We start from the raw sequence: 19,398 nt of genomic DNA on the forward strand, positions 1-19,398 counted from the left end.
AAAATAGAAAGGGTTGATTTTAAGAATTTAAATAAAATTATATAAAACATAAATGTATTTGTATTTTTCTTTGTTTTAGTAAAAATCCATCACATGAAAAAAATAATGTAAGTCTATATTGTGGTCGAAGTATATCATTAATAAATGTCGAATTTAGTAAATTGTTGAAGTGTAATAAAGCTAAACGTATATTTGTGGGTTAGGTATATACTTAAAGAATTAATATCTCTCATATAAATAAATTAATATAAGATATATTTTAATAGAAAATTTTACCAAAATGGTGTAGTTTTTTTTTTTTTAAAGTTACGTAAATGGGCAGATTCAGACAAAATTACAGGAATGATGTTTTCTTGTCAAAGTTAGGAATTGACATTTTTTTGTCACAGTTGTCAATGATGTAGGCAACATAAATTAAATTCATTAATTCTGGTACACTTGTCTTTTTAATTAAAGTTGACAACCGGATTAACAACTTCAGTTTAAATAAAACTGAATACTGGAGTGGCAACTTCAGTGTATTTTATCTCAATTAAAGTTGACAATTCAATTGGCAAGTTCACTTGATTTTATTTTTTTTAAACAAATGATAATTAATATTTTTAAAAATAAAAATATATAATTAAAAAAATTATTTTATAAATAATACCAAAATTTAATTTTGTTTTATTTAAGAAAATGATATATAAAGTTGAATAATTAAAATGAATATTTTTTACAATAATTTTAAATAAATTGGGTTAAAAATGATCTGTTTGATAAATTAAAAATATTTAGTATTTTTTAAATATTGTTAAAGTTAAAAATAAACTTATAAAAAATGTGATATAATTTATGTATAAAATTTTAGATTATATAATATATGAGAGTATAAATTATATAATATGTAAAAAGTAATAATATACATGTATTTATGTAAAATAAATGTATTAAAAATAAATTAAATTATTGAATATAAGTCATTAAAAGAAGATGATATTAAAATATTTGATGAGAACAACATTACAAAGGATGACTCTACTGTCTGAATGAACAATTTCCTCTGTTGTGACCTTCATTGCGACAGTAAGAACATTTTTTTTGTCTTGTTCTGAATTGATTGATCCATTTCATTATGCAAACGAGTTGTAATTGGTCGTCCCGAGTTTTTATGTCGCATGTGGGATTCTGGTATGAAATTTGGCCTGGTATAAGTAGACCAATAATCCTCGTTTCGAATTGGTGATATTCAACTTGATATGCCTTTTTAATCGTGTGGAGGTTGTAAACTGAATCAATGAATATCGTCATTTGTAAATGACAAGAGGAACAAACGACATTAACATGACGATGGGGAAATCGAAGAGCTTGGAAGTGGCCACAATCACACCACCAATCATTTAATCTAACTGTATATGATTGAGGTCGCCGACCATGTTGGGGGTGGCTAATTCTTGGACATCAAATTCATAATTTTTTGCATTAAACCTTTCCACAAAACACATAGCCGAATCTTGTTGATTTTTTCTAAGTAAGGTTGTGATATCTTCTGAATAATAATGACCTGCGCGTAACATGGTGTCTATTTTGAAGACTCGTTCAACAAACCATGTTTTTGTTTTTTTGAAAGTTGCCTTAACCAAAGCAGAAATCGGCAAGGAACGAGCTCCCTTAAGCACGAAGTTAATGCATTCAGCTAGATTTGTGGTCTTATGACCATACCTCTTTCCCCCATCATATGCTTGAGTCCATTTCTCTAATGGTATGCGATCTATTCAGGAAAATGCTTGTTTGGACTCAAATCGCATAACTGATAGCTTTGTCTGTACTATGGGTTGTTTCATCTCATAAGCTGTCATAAAGAAGTAAATGAAATTAGTTAAATGGTAAAAGGTTGTAATTGTATGTGAAATAAGGTAAGGAATGTCATTACTCATGTTAATCAACTATCGTTTGAGGTCAGCATTTTTGAATTTTTTGTTGAAATTCGATGCTATATGGCGTATGCAATACACAGAAACGAGGTCGTCTCCTTCCCATCCAACTTCTTCGGATTGTAATGCTGAAATTATACCGGTTCCTCTATCAGTAATCATGCACAAATTTGGCTGAGATGTCACATATTGTCGCAATAATTGGAAGAACCAAATTAAAGCCTCCCAAGTCTCGCCTTCAACAATCGCAAACGCCAATGGAAATATGTTTCGATTCTCATCTTGAGCGGTTGCGGTCAACAATGTTCCATGGTATCTTCCGGTTAGAAATGTCCCATCAACTTGTACAATGGGCTTGCAAAAATTGAAACCATCGATACAAAGCTTGAAAGACCAAAACACACGATCCAACGTGTAAGAAGAATTTTCTTGAACACCATCAATCATACAAGGAGAAGCAATATACTGCACAATTGTCCCCGGATTGATTTCTTTTACTGCTTCCAACCATCTAGGAAGATCATTGTAGGACTGTTCCCAATCGCCAAAGCAAGAGCTTTCTGTTTTCCCAACCAAGCTTTTCTATACATGATAGTATAGCTATGCAAATTTTTTGTTTCTGCAATTAAGTTTTTAATTGGGACGGAAGGGTTTGCTTTTACTGAAGTTAGCATCATGGACACAATATGGGTTGAATCCAAATTAACATGGTCTGCCGTAAGATTTGTTGACAAACAACTATGTTGTGCATCAATTTTTTTTATCTCCCATTGACTTCGGATTTTACTAAAAGATGCACGTAGTCTCCATTCGCACCCTCCATCATGATGTATGCACCGAGCCACATATTTATTTGGCTTTGATTTCACGACAACAAATTTGTAACCGTTGTCTATGTGGTATCGTTTTATGGCATTCAATGTCGCCTCCTTTGACATGAAAGACGTGTGTTCATTGAGGTTGCAATCAATGTTATGTCCGGATTGACTGCCAGACGGAATATATTGTGAAGATCTGTTGAACTGATCTTCATCATCCAAATCAAAATCGTAGTTATCTCCATCTTCACTTATGTCGTCCACGATGTCTCTAATTATTGGTTCTTCATGCTGGCTTAGTGACGTTCCATCGACATTCCACGTGTCCGTCTGCATTTTTAAAAAACATGATAAACAAGAATGTTATGGAAAATTTACTTTACCTTTACAACTTTCTTTGAACTTTATACTAAAAGGAGAAAATAATATATCTCACAAACCTTGTCCTCAATTTTTTTACTTGGAAGCAGGAATTAAGATAAGAAAAAGTGTAGAACAAAGAAGGGAGTGCAAGGCTACAGGGTTGCATTGTTGTTTCATTATATAACAAATGTTTTGTATGTACAATATAATTTTAACATAATTTTTGAAATTTTTATTCATAAGTCAAGTCCTCAGGTACTTGTGATAGAAAACCATCACTCCACGCTACACTTTGTTTAATTTTTTTTTCCAATTTGATAACAAAGAAGTTGACTTCACCATTAGCAACTTTGGAAGAAGTTGCATTCACCATTGACAACTTTGGAAGAAGTTGCATTCACCATTGGCAACTTTCAATAAGTTGCCTTCATGGTTGACAACTTTGCATAGGCACCAAATGAAAAAAGTTCATACACCATTGGCAACTTCAATTTCAATTTCGTGCACCACCCAACAATGCTTTATTTTCTCTCCAGCTTTATGTTCACATGGCTATAGTTTTCATGGCAGAGATTCTTTTTGGAAATGAAGTTTGAATTCAAACTTTCATTTATTCAAACTCACAGGCAACTCTATTTAATAGAGTTTATCTCCTACACAAAACACTTTCCAACTTTGTCATTGTTCCAAAGTACTTAGGTGTGACATTCAATCACAAAGGTAAGTTCTCTCGAATATTTTATCTTGGTTTTGACCAAAATTTAGTTCTATATGTACATGTAAAAGAATTTAGTTATAATAATTTAGTTCTAATGTACTAATATTTTTAAATTTGTAAACAAAATTAACTACTTGAAATCTGTTTTAAAAACATTAACAAAATTCAACTAATATTTTTTATTTTCATACAATGTCTTCCATTATAGCTGATTATTAAGTTTAAAGAATAGAGTATGAGTATGAGTATTTTATAAATAGTAAGGAGTAGAATAAGAATCTCTGACGATGGAATAGAGACAGAGACATAAATGAATTGTTCTCCATTTAGTGGGATATAGCCAGTGGTAGAAGAGACCTAGTTCTTGACCTAATACAGAAAAGGACAAAGAGGAAGGTGGCCACAAGTTATCCACGCAGAAACTTTAATTTTGAATATTAAAATGAATATGGTTGAATGAATGAAATCAGAAAAGATGCACATGTACTATATGTTATATTTTAATACTTTTATTTGAATACTTATATTTTAATACATTATCCACACACAAACATATTTAATACTTATATTTTAAATGAATAAAATTATTTAATATATTATATTCAGTATTCTTTAATTAGTATATGTAAATATTTTTTTTTATCTTTAATTTGAAAAAATTAATGTTTATTGATAATATCATCGAAGTCATGCGAATTGGTAGAAAATGAACAAAAATTAAAATAAAAGTTTAAGATAAAATTCATATTAACGTGTGAGAAATATATTATTCTGTTAAAAAAATTTAAAAATGATAGTTTAAAACATGAAATTTAATCAGTATCAACTTATAAAAAAGGCAAGTTAATATAATTAATTGATATCAAATCCCTCTGTCAATTTTTTTCTCCTTCGGGCCGGTAATGGAGAAAGAAAAAATCGTCTAACAATTCAAACATTGACAAACAATTGCTTAAAAACATATTTTTATTTTATTTTTCTTATATTTTTATTGTTCGTACATAATTTATTACTTTCAATAATTTTTTTTATAATATGTTATATTAAGTACTCTTTAATATGTTATATTCAGTACTCTTTAATTAGTATATGTAAATATCTTTTTCTTATCTTTAATTTAAGAAAAATAATGTTTATTGATAATATCATTTTTAATAAGAATTATCTATAAAGGTACTCTAAAAATTGGTTATATTTTCAAGAATTATTTTATTAAAATTTTATGGCATCTCATCGTCTTCCCGCGAATATGTTTGTATTGCGATTCCAAAAAAAAAATGTTACTAATATACGTATGGGAAGGTAATGAAAGACTATTGAGACCCAGAAGACATGCAAGTTGGGTACTAAAGCATGAGAATATACTTGACCAACAAGTCAAACATTTAATTGATCATTCTGGTTTTGGACATTTGTTAAAATTTAAGCACATTGACTTCAACCACGTACTAATTACAGCATTAGTGGAAAGATGGAGAACGGAGACTCGTACCTTTCACTCTCCTCTCAGTGAAACAACTGTTACTTTGGAAAATGTGGAATTAATATTGGGTTTACCTAGTGATGGACAGGCTGTCATCGGGATTACTAGTGGTGATTTAGTATCTTTTGTGAGCAGTTGCTCGAATTTATAGCACCCTCAACAACACTTTTTAGGAACTTGCACAACCGATGATGTTATTGTTCAACATGCTCGAGCCCCACATATTAACACTTATAGGGAGTCTATTGATGCCTGATTCTTCAGGTAGTAAGGTACATTTAATGTATCTACTATTGTTGGCTGACTTGAACAACGTCAGGTATTATAGTTGAAGGTCAGTTGTATTGACTTCTCTGTATCGTGCGCTCGATCACGGAATAGACTTTAATCAAGATATTATTGGAGGTTGCACGCTACTTTTTACAGTGTTGGGCATGAGAACGCCTAACATGCATTTCTCCGCAACTTCAACCATTGATCGATGAAGAAGTTCAACAAGGAGTTGGTTTCCCACTCGGGAAAAGGTATGTTATTTTTGTATTAATTTTCGAGATAAGAAAACAAAGTTCTTAATATTCTTTTGCTTACGTTAGGTGGACTCGGAGGATGCATAGGACGCACATAGGAGGAACCACTGTTCCACAAATACGAGCAATGTTTGATGGCATTAAAGCTAAAGAGGTTGTGACTAATATATAAACTAACATATCATTTTAACTGAATATTTCATATTACTGATGTTTCAAACATTTATTTACAGTTTCTTTGGACTCCATATCGAGTGGATTATGTTAGGCGCTTAATCACTATTGAGGTTTCCCCAACTGTACGGGCTGTAGTTCCTCTCATATGTTTTGCAACTGTTGAATTTCATCAGGTTGATAGGGTTATGCGTCAATTTGGATTTCGACAGAGTATTCCAAGTGACTCATTCAACCTTGATCAACTTCACAAAGAGAATATGAGAGGATGAACTGATCGATACTGGCCACAATATCATGTCGCATGGATAGCTATATGGAATGACCGTCATAATCATCTAATTCACGAAAATCAGTTTAACGGAAATGGCCATTTGCATGACAACTCAACATACATGCAATGGTACATCAACCATACTATCTGCTACATCACGCCTTTACAGTCATCGTCCGGTGATGATGTAAGTTCAATTACTAAATTATTTATTTTTCTTCATTCACTCATCCAAAATTAACACATATTTTCAAAACAGTATGATATGCCACAAGAGACTACACAACCTCACTATCAACATCATATCAGGTCTTATTCTCAAGTTCAATAATTTGAATAACAATCTTTTCGTCCACCAGGTGTTCAACCGACCCAGTTGTTCGGATATAGGGATCAATGTCACATGTCATTCCAATCATCATTCCATCAACCACCTTTCAACTACTCCACATTTCCATCTCAACAACAATTTTTTGTTGCCCGTCAAATCCCTTTGCAACCTCTACCATGCATGACCCCCCATCTGCCTACAATCCAATGTCATCTATGCAGTATTATCGACCAACAATGCCTTCATAAGTGATCGCAAATCCGAGTGATGACAATGAAATTGAAGGCACTGACGATGACATTCCACCTCCGTCCTTTCCTACTCTTCCATCCGAACAACAACCACAAAGACGACCACGAAGACAACGAAGAAGACCACCATGTGGCACAACTTCTCATATATGACAACTTTTCCTAAATTTCTATAAACGTTACTTCACGAACATAATTTCATTTTTTTAAAAACAACAAAAATATTTTTAATTTTAATAATATTTAAAAAGTAATAAATATTTTACATTTATTACACAACCTATTTTAAATCCAACTTAATTTTAGGTAACTTTATTTTTTGTGAAAACAAAATTTAGTTTAGTTTTTTAATATTAATTATCTATAAAAATACAAATTTTCTCAATATTCTTATTCTTATTCACTTCATGTCATTTTAAATAATTATTATATACATATTTTAATTTTAAAAAATATTAATTATTTAAAAAAATCAACTAAACTTACCAACAGAATTGGAAACTTTAATTGAGATAAAATATACCTAAGTTGTCATGAAGTTGTCAATCTGATTGAAAACTCTAATTAAAAGAAGAAAAGTAGGTGGATTAATGAATTTAATTGATATTGACTACACCATTAACAACTTTGACAAAGAATTGTTCATTCTTGTAATTTTTTCTGCTTTTGCTAGGTAAATCTAAAAAAAACTGCACCATTTTTTAAAAAAAAAACATTTTAATCTACCAAAAAGTCATGGATTTAAGTGATAGTGCCCATTTGTGTATAAATTAGTTCGGTAAAAATGAATTATAGTATGAGAAATCAAATATGTATATTATAGATTAAATAGTTAGAAACTTTATGGACTTGTTAATACATATCTTTAATACTGATAACACTTGCATCCCTTTGAAATATTTTTAGGGATGATATTGTGATTTGGAAGAAAAATAATTATCACGTAACTTATAAATAAATTACCAAACACGCTTTTAAACTTTATTTTGGAAAAGATATAAAAAAGAAAAGGTATGAAAAAAACTTAAGGTCTAGGAACAAAATTTAATATTACGTGTGACATATTTTTCACTTAGTGTTATCCATTTATGACAACAGATGTTTTTGACATCTTATACCTCACCTTTTATGTATGAGACTTTTTTTTTATTTGAAGCTATTTTTTACGTTTAAACATAATGCACTTGGAAGAATTGTGGGTTCGTATAAAATTTTTAATATGAGTTTTTTTTTTGTAAATATTGATAAACACTCTTGTTAATTAACATTTTATTAATAAAAACCAATCTCACTTCTTGGAAATTCTTTGGTGGGTTTGAAAATGATCAAATAACATGATATTTTCACCATATCATAGAAAAATGTCTAGTATATATAATTATATTTGATAGACAATTCCAAAAATTCATTGTTATGTCATAAACTTTATTAGAAATCAACTTATAAATAATATTTTGATCTTTGATATGTCTTTTTAAGTTGAAGTTAATATTAATAGGTCCAACCAAGTTATGATGCAATGACAAATTGTCAAGTTATCGAATATAATCACAGTGTTCTTATAAATTATGTGGATTTAAGAGTACAATAATTATACATTGATCATATTTAGCTTTTAGAATATCATTGATAAATTACTTTCATGTTCTTGGTGTTGGTGGTAAGTTTGTAATAATTAGTGACAGAAAAAACATTCAATATACTCATAACATAATATATTAGTTTGTAATTAATATCAAACTTATTTATATTAATGTTTTTTTATAAATTAAAAATATTGATGATCGTTTAACAGTTAATGATCGTCTAGATATGAAATGACAATTATTTTATATAAATAGGAATTTGTATTTAACTTTATGACATAAGACTGTTAGTTGGACAAAAGTTCAATAGAGTAACTTCAAGTTGTAGTTCTATTTCATAATGAATGATTTGTGTCATAAACACATGTTGAAATTCATTAACATTTCAATTGAATTATGTTTATTTTGTGTGTTTTTTTTGTGATACTCTTGTTACCGTTTTCTTTGTGTTTATGATAAACATTGTGGAAAAGTTTGTTTGAGTTATTTTCATTACAAATTGATAAAGAAAAAAACAAACTCACGGTAATATTTTTACCCTTCACACTCACCTCACCCACTTTTTGTTACTCAACTTGTATTAGCCTTGATTATTTTTAAAAAATATAGAAAAACATAAACTACTTCCTTTCTTTTAGTTTTGAATCAAGTGTTTTAATTGATATTTAATAAGAACACCTTTTTAAAAATAGTTTTCTTTAGCAGAAATACATCTTTTTTTCTTTTATCTATTTCATTGATCTTTTCTTATATTTAGCTTTATATTGAAGTTAATATTTGAAAATAATTTTAAAAAATTATATCATTAAAATATTAGTTTATTTAAATTAGAATTATAAAAATTGTTATTAAATATGAATTTGAATTATATCAAATGAGCATCATACTCGTACTAGTAAAAATATTGCATGTGTCCATATTTTGTATGATTATTATTAGAACATTTGATACAGTGAAAAATAATTACTGTATCAATTAATATAACAGAATATATTTATCAAAACATAAAATGTAAAATATGCAATTTATAGTTGATAGCAATTAATAAAAAAAAAATTAGTAAGTGGTTTTTCATGCACACATTTTTTATATTTATATTCTTATTTTTTCACTAAATTTATAATTTTAATAGTTTGCAAGAAAATATTCATAATGATATTAAAATTGTTTTATTATATGATTTTAATAATTAAATTATTTTTATATTTATTTTATTACAGTTTTACTCTTTATATTTAGATAATTTTTTATTAAAATAATAGATATATCAATATTAGTAAGTAAGATGATCCATTTAACCTAATAAAATTTTATTTTAAAAAGGTACATTTCTCAATTATTATTTTCAATAAAATATTAATTTGAATGAAGGGTAACGACCCAACCACAAATGTTGTTGTTGTTGGCGTGGTCATCGTGGTGGAGAAGACAGAGAGAGAAAGAAAGGTGAATTGAATGGAGTCATTACAGTTCGTGGCTCTCCATTCCCCCATTCGTCACTCCCTTTCCAAACGCACCGTTTCCCTTCCTCCCGCTCACTTGCTCGCCGTGGTGTTCCGGCGCCGGAGAGGAAGCGACGGCGGGACGCGGTGGTGGGGTCCGAAGGCCTGCGCCGTGGAGGTATCGGAGGGGGGGAAGATGGTGATGGAGCTGGTGGGAGCGTTCAACGAGTTGACGGAGAGAATGAACGTGTTATCGACGAGCTCCTCTCGTATTCTGTTCAAGTGCCTCAAACTCTCCATCCCCATCCTCCAAGCTTCCCCTCTCTCTCCCGATGGCCGCTCCCCTCTCTCCAAGGCCTTGTCCGTCGCCATGCTCCTCGCCGATCTCCAAGTTAGTTAACACTCCCACTTACTCTTTCTACTTACCACCACTTTATGCTATTCTAGCTTACACACTACATGTTTAATTCTTATATGATTAAGATCTTAATAAGTAAATTTTGTTAATATGTTATATATTTAATATATAACTGTTGATATTTTCTTCTAAAATAGAATGCTGAAATTCAGCTTAGATAAAAAAATTTAACCTAGGACTACTGAAGTCTGATTTATAACCCAGGAGGTCTACTTTAATTTAATAACTTTTAAATCATATTAGTATTTCTCTAATTCAGAGCATTTAATCAAGAACTTTATCTGGGGTTCGTAATTCTCTTTCAGTATACCCCTTGTTATCATATTAAATTTAGGAATATTCACTAATTTTTACAGAATTCAACTTGTATGGGAATTCATTGGTTTAAATGGTATTCTCCAATTGCGTTCGAGTTGTTCTTATAATTTCGTCCTTCCTTTTTTATTTTGTATTTATTGTTATTATTATTACTTTCGTTACTGTTTATCGTTTCTTTATAGTAATTGTGAATGCAGATGGATGCTGAAGTTATCTCTGCCGGGATATTGAGAGAGGTGTTGGAAGCAGGCCAGTTGAGTATACACGAAATCCGGAATCAGATTGGTTTGCCCACTGCTCATTTGCTTCACGAGAGTTTGCGTGTGAACAATATTCCATCCAGAATAGATGTTGTGGATGATGACAATGCTGCTGCATTGAGAAAGTTCTGCCTCACTTACTATGACATCAGGGCTTTGATCCTGGACCTGGCTTTGAAGCTTGACACGATGAGACACCTTGACTATCTGCCCAGATATCAGCAGCAGATACTTTCCTTGCAGGTTATGAAGATACATGCCCCTCTTGCTCATGCTGTGGGAACTACCTACTTGTCACTGGAATTGGAAGATCTATCGTTTCAGTACTTGTTTCCTTATTCATATCTTTACGTGGATTCGTGGTTGCGAAGTCATGAGACTGGGGGTGTATCTCTTATTGACATCTACAAGGAGGAACTTCTCCAGACTCTGAAGGCTGATCCCTTGCTCTCAGAACTTGTGGATGATGTATCGGTCAAAGGTCGATATAAGAGTCGTTACAGCACCATGAAGAAGCTGTTGAAGGATGGTAGGAAGCCAGAAGAGGTGAATGATGTGCTTGGGATGCGAGTGATATTGACCCCTAGGGCCGGAGAGAATACATCAGAGGCTGGAAAGAGAGCATGCTATAGGTCATATCAGATTATCCAATCTATGTGGAAGGAAATTCCTTATCGGACAAAGGACTATATTGCCAGGCCAAAAGGAAATGGGTATAAAAGTTTGCACATGGCAGTAGATGTGAGTGAAAATGGTAAGATCAGACCGTTGATGGAGATACAGATAAGAACAACTGAAATGGACAGGTTAGCAGTTGGTGGAACAGCAGCCCATTCGTTATATAAGGCTGGCCTTACTGATCCTGAGGAGGTTAGTGTCTTCTTTCCTAGAAATGAAAATATCTAAAAACAAAAGCTATGAATTCTATACATATCTAAAAAAAGGACACATGAAGACATTGAACTTATTTTTTATTCTTTATCTTCTTGAGAGATTACATGAAGGGAATCGGCATTTATGTTTTACTTGTTGATGCTCAGGCGAAGCGTCTGAAGACCATCATGCTTGCTGCGGCTGAATTGGCTGCTCTGCGCCTTAAAGATTTTCCAGGTACAAGTCATAAAGGGATTGAGATTGATCAGAGGGATAGAGTTTTTCGCCTTCTTGACAAGAATGGAGACGGTAAAATTAGCATTGAGGAGCTTACAGAAGTGATGGAAGAGCTTGGTGCCCCAGGAGAAGATGCCCGAGAAATGATGCAGCTGCTTGACTCAAACAATGATGGCTCCCTTAGCTCTGACGAATTTCATATGTTCCAAGAACAGGTGATTTGATATCCTGTATAAACAATAAAATATGTTTTGTTCTTTGTTAAGTTTGTCTTCGTGCCTTTCAGAATTCCACTTTTCATATTTTGGTCTCTTAATGAACCAAGCATCAGATTACCGAAGCTTACTTTCTCTACATGTTCATGGTTAAGTCAGAATAATAGGATATCCGTCAATTGGTGCCTGACTTGTCTTCTAGATTTCATTATTGGTCCAAACTAACTATTATTTTGGCCTGAATTCTCGATTGCTGTCGCTACATGTTGTAGGTTGAGTTGGTGCGCAATCTAGAAGCCCGAGATGATCAATACAAGAAAATATTGGATGAGAAGCTTCGTATGCCAGATGAGAGTGGTTTGATTCAGGTTTATAATAAGGAGTTTGGCAACAGGCTTGCGAGCTAGTGCTGCTGCATCTTTTGAAACAAATGACCCAACAAAAACACAATTTGTTCCACTTGTGATATGATCATTAAGCAGCCTCGTGTAAGTGATTTATTTTCCATGTAAATTAATTGTAATTAATGGCATAGTGAAATTCCAGTGGTTAAGAAATTGTGGCAAAATCATAAATTTCCGAATTAGAATAGAGGAGAATCTAGAATCCAACTTAATATCAATAAATAACAACTATACGGCCCTATAATGAGGATTGATGAATTGTTGGGTAACTATTCAAATGGTTTTAAACATGTTTACTGTTATTATTGATATTTTTCACTAGGTAAGTACATCAACATCTGTAGTAGGGTTATCATTCCTTACAGTTAAGGCTCCATTTCCTATTAGTCTGAGTTATTTCATCTAACTTCCTAATTCTGTTTGAGAATTTGACTTGTCTGAAGTAAGGAGTGAAGAGAAGAAAAAAAAAATGTTTAATATTAATTTGAATAAAATATGTTTTAAACTTGATTAATTAACAAAATCTTTTTCTTTTTCACTTCACATGTTTCTTGTAACAATAATAGTGAGAAAACATTTACTTTATAATCTCTTTCTCTTAGTGTGCCCTTGGGAGTAGGGATGTTTTTAATAGTCAAAATACAACCATACTCATTTTTCAATCGCATTAAACTGTCTTGATAGACATTGTAATGTAACTATTCATTTACTAATTTGTATCAAAAAATTTAATTTATCCTCGCTTGATGACAGGAAAAAAAGTTTATTTTTTTTTTGTTATAGATTAAAATTATTGTTATTATTTTAATGAAGTTGAATTATTGTTACTATGTTATAAATGCTTATTCTTGTTTTTCTGAAATTAATTTTTTTTATTAATTATATTTAAATTTGTTGTTTTGCTATAATTTAAATCATGTTGTTTAATAATAATATTGTTATATATGAAATTTTGGGAGAAAATTAAACTTTATATATAATTTTTTTATGTTAAAATAAGTTAAGTGAAATTTATTTTTGTTCAACACTTTTTTTTATGTGAGATATGAGTTAAAAGTTTTAAATATATATATATATATATATATGTGTGTGTATGTAAAATTAATTAATCAACAAGTTAATATTTTTAGGAGGGGGAATTAAGTTGACGTCTTGTTATACTAATATCAATCAAGCATAGTTTAAATTAATATAAAAACTCTTAATTGGGCATTACTTAAAAGGATTAACGAGATAGTGATCAAATTACTCAATTTTGTAATGATATTGTTAAATAATATTCATTATTATAGTTATTTTTGGGTATCAAGTTATGTTTTTTTAATAAAAAAACAAATACTGTGTTGTTAATATCTAAATTTGATCAGTATGATTTTTTTTTAAATGGTGTAATATTTTATGGTAAATTTATTTTTATTATATATAGAATTTATTTATATATATATATAATAAATTTGGTTATTTTATTTATTTATTTATTGTTTAATTTATATTTTATTGTTGTTAGTTGTATTCAATTTTGTTCTTTTGATATAATTTAAATTCTATTGTTTATAATAATATTATTATTATTATATATGAAACTATGGGAGAAAAAAAGAGTGAAATAAAATTAATATGAAATTATTTGTTTTGAATTGAAATATTTTAAAGATGAAACTTTTGTGATTAAATGAAATCGTGAAAACAACATTATACTAAAAAATGTTATGGGAAAGACCTCTCAGTTAAAAAGGACTTGTAAAAGATCCTTAATCACGATAAAAATAAAATGAGGAAATTTTAATATAAATTTTTATCTAAAAAATAGTTTTCCAAAAGACAATAAATTAATTAATTTGTTAAATAATTATAGAAATCAGAAATATTTTTTAGTTTAAATATATTTAGTTTTATTGTGTTTAATTTTGAACTTATTTTTATTTTCATTGTTGATAATAAATTTTAAGAATTACTTAAATAAATCACAAAAGAACAAAGGAGAAGAGTCAAGTTTATGAATGTTTGCCACTTCATCCGTTTGATGAATTGCTCAACTCAAAAGTGCAGCCGTATCTAACATCTGTGCATTTTTCTTTCTCTTAGTAACTATAGGAATGCATTTTACAATTGATTTTTGTACCACCTCTGTACATATTATCTGCCATCTACTTGGCTGAGGGAACACCCAAATCATTCAATAATTTGTTGCATAACTGTACCACATGAAGAAGAAAACATCAGTCTCTGATTTCAGCAGATGAATAGAGAAAAAGAGTACAGACAAAATACCTGTTTATATACAGAAGCATCTCCACAAGACTTCCTTAGTTCTACCACGTACAATGATAGGCTTATTTCAAACACCTGTTATATTTGAAATAAGGTTACTTTTCTTAGCATTAACAAACTATATGTAAAGATTAGCTCATTCTAAACATGCATACCTCTACTGTCACTGAAAGGCATCCGACAGTTTTCTGCACCTTGTTCTCCCAACTCACTTTCAACTGAAATATTAAATTGTTAATGTTATTTAATTTCAGTTCATTTGCAAGATTGTCAGAAATAAAAGCAGTCTTAACCAACATACTTTGCCATTTTTCCTCTGGACTATAAATTCCATTTCTGTCACAGTGTCCTCAATCCTCTCAATCAGATCTTTAACTGAAAGATTCGATGTAAATCTTATCTTTCTCTCAGAGACATCCTGTTAATCAAACCACATTGTGCATAAAACTTAAATTTTTTAAGTAGATGGTGACTGTTTAAAGACAGGAAAGTTGTGCACAAGATTTGTAATGTAGAAATTGAAATGCATTGAGAAGGGTTGGTGATCCTGAAATTCATGCTCACCTCTTTTTCAAAGAAGCCAGAGAGGTCTAGGCATGAAGACATCCCTATCAACTGAAATGCATTGAGAAGGGTCGGTGATCCTGAATCTTCTGCTTCATTTGGCTATCACCACGGGAATAGTTTTAGATTACAAGAGAAAAACAAAAAAGAGAGGGTGAAAGGGTGAAAGTATAATACCTCTTCATGGATGTAAAAGGCTTCATTGTCAACATATACATCCTCATCTTCAGGATTTGCTGGAACATAGCCCTTCTTAAACCACGGATCTTCTTTGATCCCAGCTATTGTTATCCGTTTTTCAGGGTTGGGATCAAGAATCCTCTTTATCAAGTTTTGGGCACCTGGTGATAGCCATTTTGGTATCTGAACATCTCCTTTGAAAATCTATATTATCCCTCGCAGACAAAAAAGTGTGAATTCATCTATGAAACGAATATACTAACTATGTGAAAGAACATTGTAGCAGAATATGAATATACCTTCTGATAGAGAACTACCATATTTCTATCATCAAAAGGAAGGCATCCTGTTAGGATTACATATAACAAAACACCACATGACCATGCATCTGATGTTGCACCATCATAGCCCTTATTAGCAAGAACCTCAGGTGCAACATAATTGGGACTTCCACAAGTTGTATGCAGCAATCCATCTTCCTGAAAATTTTCACATGGTTAAGCAAGTAACAAAAATGATATGCTTTACCCAAAGTGGTTGAAAGCATAGTAACATCTTACCCTAAGATGCTGGGGTAAAGCACTAAGACCAAAATCAGTTATTTTCAAGTTTCCTTTGTTATCCACCAGTACATTCTCAAGCTGCAAGGACATAGCAGCACTTGTGTAAAAAATGCAAGACAAAAGATAACTATGTGATGCAATTTTTTGAAGTTGAAAAGGGAGAAAAAGAACCTTGAGATCCCTGTGGAAGACACCTTTACTGTGGCAGTAGCTCAGCCCATCAATCAACTGTTGGAACAGCTTTCTACCTTCACCTTCCGAACGTTTAGCTTTGGATGCCTATGAATACAATTAATTCATCAAATGCCATTGGTCATAAATCACAAGAGGAAACATGTTACCATGAAGCATTTTTACACCACTATAAATTTTTAACTCTGAATCCCAAAATCAATAACAAAGTAACTTAGTCTTACAATTATGTCAAATAACTCCCCTCCATTCACGTACTCAAGTACCATATAAATTCTTGTTTTGCTAGCCAAGACCTGCGTGATTATAATAATTGCCTATCATAATTAGAAGCATCAATGATAGAAATGCATGCGACAATTGTAAGTTCCAGAGTAAAGATTACTCTACCAAATACATAAATAAATAAATAAATAAAACGCAGTAGCTTACTTTAATGTTAAGGGTTCAACCCATAACCTTTTTATCAAGAGAAACAGAAGCAATAAAATAGGGAACAAAATTTATACGCATATGGTGGGACCATCGGGTTTGAATCAAATATGTGCTCATGACGTACTTAATCACGTCTCATGCAATATTTTCTTAATTGTGGACATTTTCACAATTGTGATAAATAATAAGTTTTAAAGAAATTAATAATACTTTATTATTATTTATCATACATATTCTAATAATTTATCTGTCAAACTCTGAATGAATATAGAAAAATGAAATAAAACTATTTGTCACCGTCCGTGCCATTTAATTAATGTATGTGATATCAGAATGGTAGGAACTCACTCAGTTCAACATCAACAAAACCCATTCATGAACTCAACTATGCATAATAATTGATTCAATAAAAAGGTAGTAGGAAAATGGTAGAGAGATAAACACATGTAATAACCTAGGGTTGCCATGAGTGTTCAGTGCAATTAACATTAAATTAAATATATACATACACACAGTATGACATGGGAGTGAGGTAAAGAGAGGTAAAAAGTTATTGTAAAAAAATTAATCTAATATGTTTATTAATTACACTTTTTAAGTTTTTTAAATTTAAATTATGTATGATTTTAATTTTTTTAAAATTAATTCCTTTGTTTATCCAAACAAAAGCATGTGCTATACTAATAGTTTTTTGTTTTTTCCTACAAAAAGTAACTCTGACATGTCACCTACTGACATCAATAAACCTAATTTACAGGTCAGAATTTATGGATTATGTTTTTTACATCATTATGACCTAATAACGCTGCTATGCAGTTATAGGTGTTCAAAAGTCATCGTGAAAGAACAAAATTCTGCATCACTTCAAATGTTCATTGTTCATTCTGCTAAAACACAGTGCACATATGGTTAAGTTTTCGTTGTAATATATATCAGATCCAATGCCAGACGTAGGTTACCTGTCAGATCCGGAATTGGATTTGCATGTGAGACCCAATAGTAATTACTCACTACAAAAAAAGTTAACTACACTAACATTTTAACTTTTCTCTCTATATCCATCTTCTTTTATCCTTTTGTTAATTCTCCTTAATTAATTTAAAAACACTACAAACTTATTCTTAAAAAGATTCCGTCCACAAAAAAAATCAGTTAATTTTGCAGGGAAAATAATAATTTAGTTTTCTTATGCATTCAGATGTGAATTGGAATTTGCAAAAGTGGCATATAAGCTTCCATAAGATTAGTGAATGCAATAACCTGGGATTCGGATATTGTTTTTTCAATTGAAAAAGTACCTCGTTTAATCTGACAACGTTGGGATGTCTGAGGAGCTTTAAGGTGGCTATCTCCCTCTTTATCTGCAATTTTCACCAGAGAGACTCAAGTTATCTTATGATGTTATGGTGCATTTGAATGAAGATGAGTGAAGATGAGTTTTGACAGAAATCTGAATGAAGAAAGAGAAAAGCAAGAGAGAGAGAGAGACCTGGTTGGTAATGTTGAGATGGATGATCTTGTTCTTCTCAATGATCTTAACAGCAAAAGGTTGACCAGAATCAGTATGCTTAGCGAACTTGACTTTACCAAAGTTGCCTTCACCAAGGGTCCTACCCAACTCGTATTTCCCAAGTCGCATTCTTTCTTTCTTCTTCTTCTTCTTCTTCTTCTTCTTCTTCTTCTTCTTCTTCTTCTTCTTCTTCTTCTTCTTCTTCTTCTTCTTCTTCTTCTTGTTTTTGCAAAATCCTTTTCTGCAAAGATTGCTCTAACTTCTCTTCTTCACCACAAAAACAATCCAAAAGAAAGAAATAGGAAGGAAACAACCAATCTTGTTGCTTTCTGGAGAGGCAAGTGCCAATTTCGTCGCTCCTTTTTAGTTTTTCTTAACTACCTTACGACAAAGTGGACGACACAATTAAGGATGATTTCGTTAGATTTCCCCAACAGTACAAAAACCGAAAAGAAGATTTCAAATGCGTGAATTAGCCAAACAAGTTATCTACTGGGTGATTATGCTTTAGCATCACACTCACGCTTCACTTTTCCACCCATTGCTTTCTACAAACTTCACAATTCACACTGATTTATATACTTTGAAAACTAATTAATTTAATATTGAATTACAAATTTATTATTAGTCAGGTATAGACTCTGAATGGAATTTTATGCAAATTTCTACTATAATAAGTAATAATTAATATTTTGTCAATTTTATATATCCTTTTCCATAATTTCTCATGGAAACATTTTCCTTAGCAATGATTAGTGTTTTATATTATAATAATTCAAGAGGATGTTAATTATTTGCCTTTTTTATTATTTTTTAAATCCTTGAGTGTTGGTTTTGTTACTTAAGAAACAAAAGAAACAGCAAGTGATGCCCTGCACGTAAAATATGTAGAATATGTTTCTTGCAATTCTCAGCCATTCATTCTTTTAACCATAAAAATTTTGTTAGGTTTGGTTTGTTGTAATCTAATTTACTGTCTTGTTAGGTTTGGTTTGTTGTAATCTAATTTACTGTCTTGTTAGGTTGTACAGTCACTCTCAAATCATTGTGAATGCATGTTTTAGCTTTAACAACGAAT

General features: G+C 30.9%; 3 protein-coding genes across 3 annotated transcripts; 1 reads left to right on the top strand and 2 right to left on the bottom strand.

Moving 5' to 3' along the window:
• Positions 1 to 1,925: 1,925 nt before the first annotated feature.
• On the bottom strand, positions 1,926 to 3,067 carry LOC137805537 (uncharacterized). Its single transcript, XM_068605481.1, has 2 exons — positions 2,576 to 3,067; positions 1,926 to 2,495 (listed from the first exon to the last, which is right to left on the bottom strand). Exons 1-2 carry the CDS (start codon positions 3,065 to 3,067, stop codon positions 1,926 to 1,928), a joined length of 1,062 nt encoding a protein of 353 aa, XP_068461582.1.
• Positions 3,068 to 9,808: 6,741 nt separating this feature from the next.
• On the top strand, positions 9,809 to 12,863 carry LOC137807078 (probable GTP diphosphokinase CRSH, chloroplastic). The gene is made up of 4 exons (XM_068607526.1): positions 9,809 to 10,271; positions 10,814 to 11,746; positions 11,917 to 12,201; positions 12,474 to 12,863. Exons 1-4 carry the CDS (start codon positions 9,894 to 9,896, stop codon positions 12,606 to 12,608), a joined length of 1,731 nt encoding a protein of 576 aa, XP_068463627.1. The 5' UTR covers positions 9,809 to 9,893; the 3' UTR covers positions 12,609 to 12,863.
• A 1,735-nt stretch (positions 12,864 to 14,598) lies between these two features.
• Positions 14,599 to 18,587, bottom strand: LOC137807079 (CBL-interacting serine/threonine-protein kinase 1). The gene is made up of 12 exons (XM_068607527.1): positions 18,300 to 18,587; positions 18,109 to 18,171; positions 16,600 to 16,671; positions 16,355 to 16,462; positions 16,181 to 16,261; positions 15,920 to 16,099; positions 15,618 to 15,824; positions 15,441 to 15,542; positions 15,178 to 15,294; positions 15,032 to 15,094; positions 14,877 to 14,951; positions 14,599 to 14,800 (listed from the first exon to the last, which is right to left on the bottom strand). The coding sequence occupies exons 1-12, from the start codon at positions 18,447 to 18,449 to the stop codon at positions 14,753 to 14,755; spliced, it is 1,266 nt and encodes a 421-aa protein (XP_068463628.1). The 5' UTR covers positions 18,450 to 18,587; the 3' UTR covers positions 14,599 to 14,752.
• Positions 18,588 to 19,398: the final 811 nt, after the last annotated feature.

Source organism: Phaseolus vulgaris, chromosome 3 (assembly GCF_000499845.2).
Source record: "Phaseolus vulgaris cultivar G19833 chromosome 3, P. vulgaris v2.0, whole genome shotgun sequence".
NCBI lineage: Eukaryota > Viridiplantae > Streptophyta > Magnoliopsida > Fabales > Fabaceae > Phaseolus > Phaseolus vulgaris.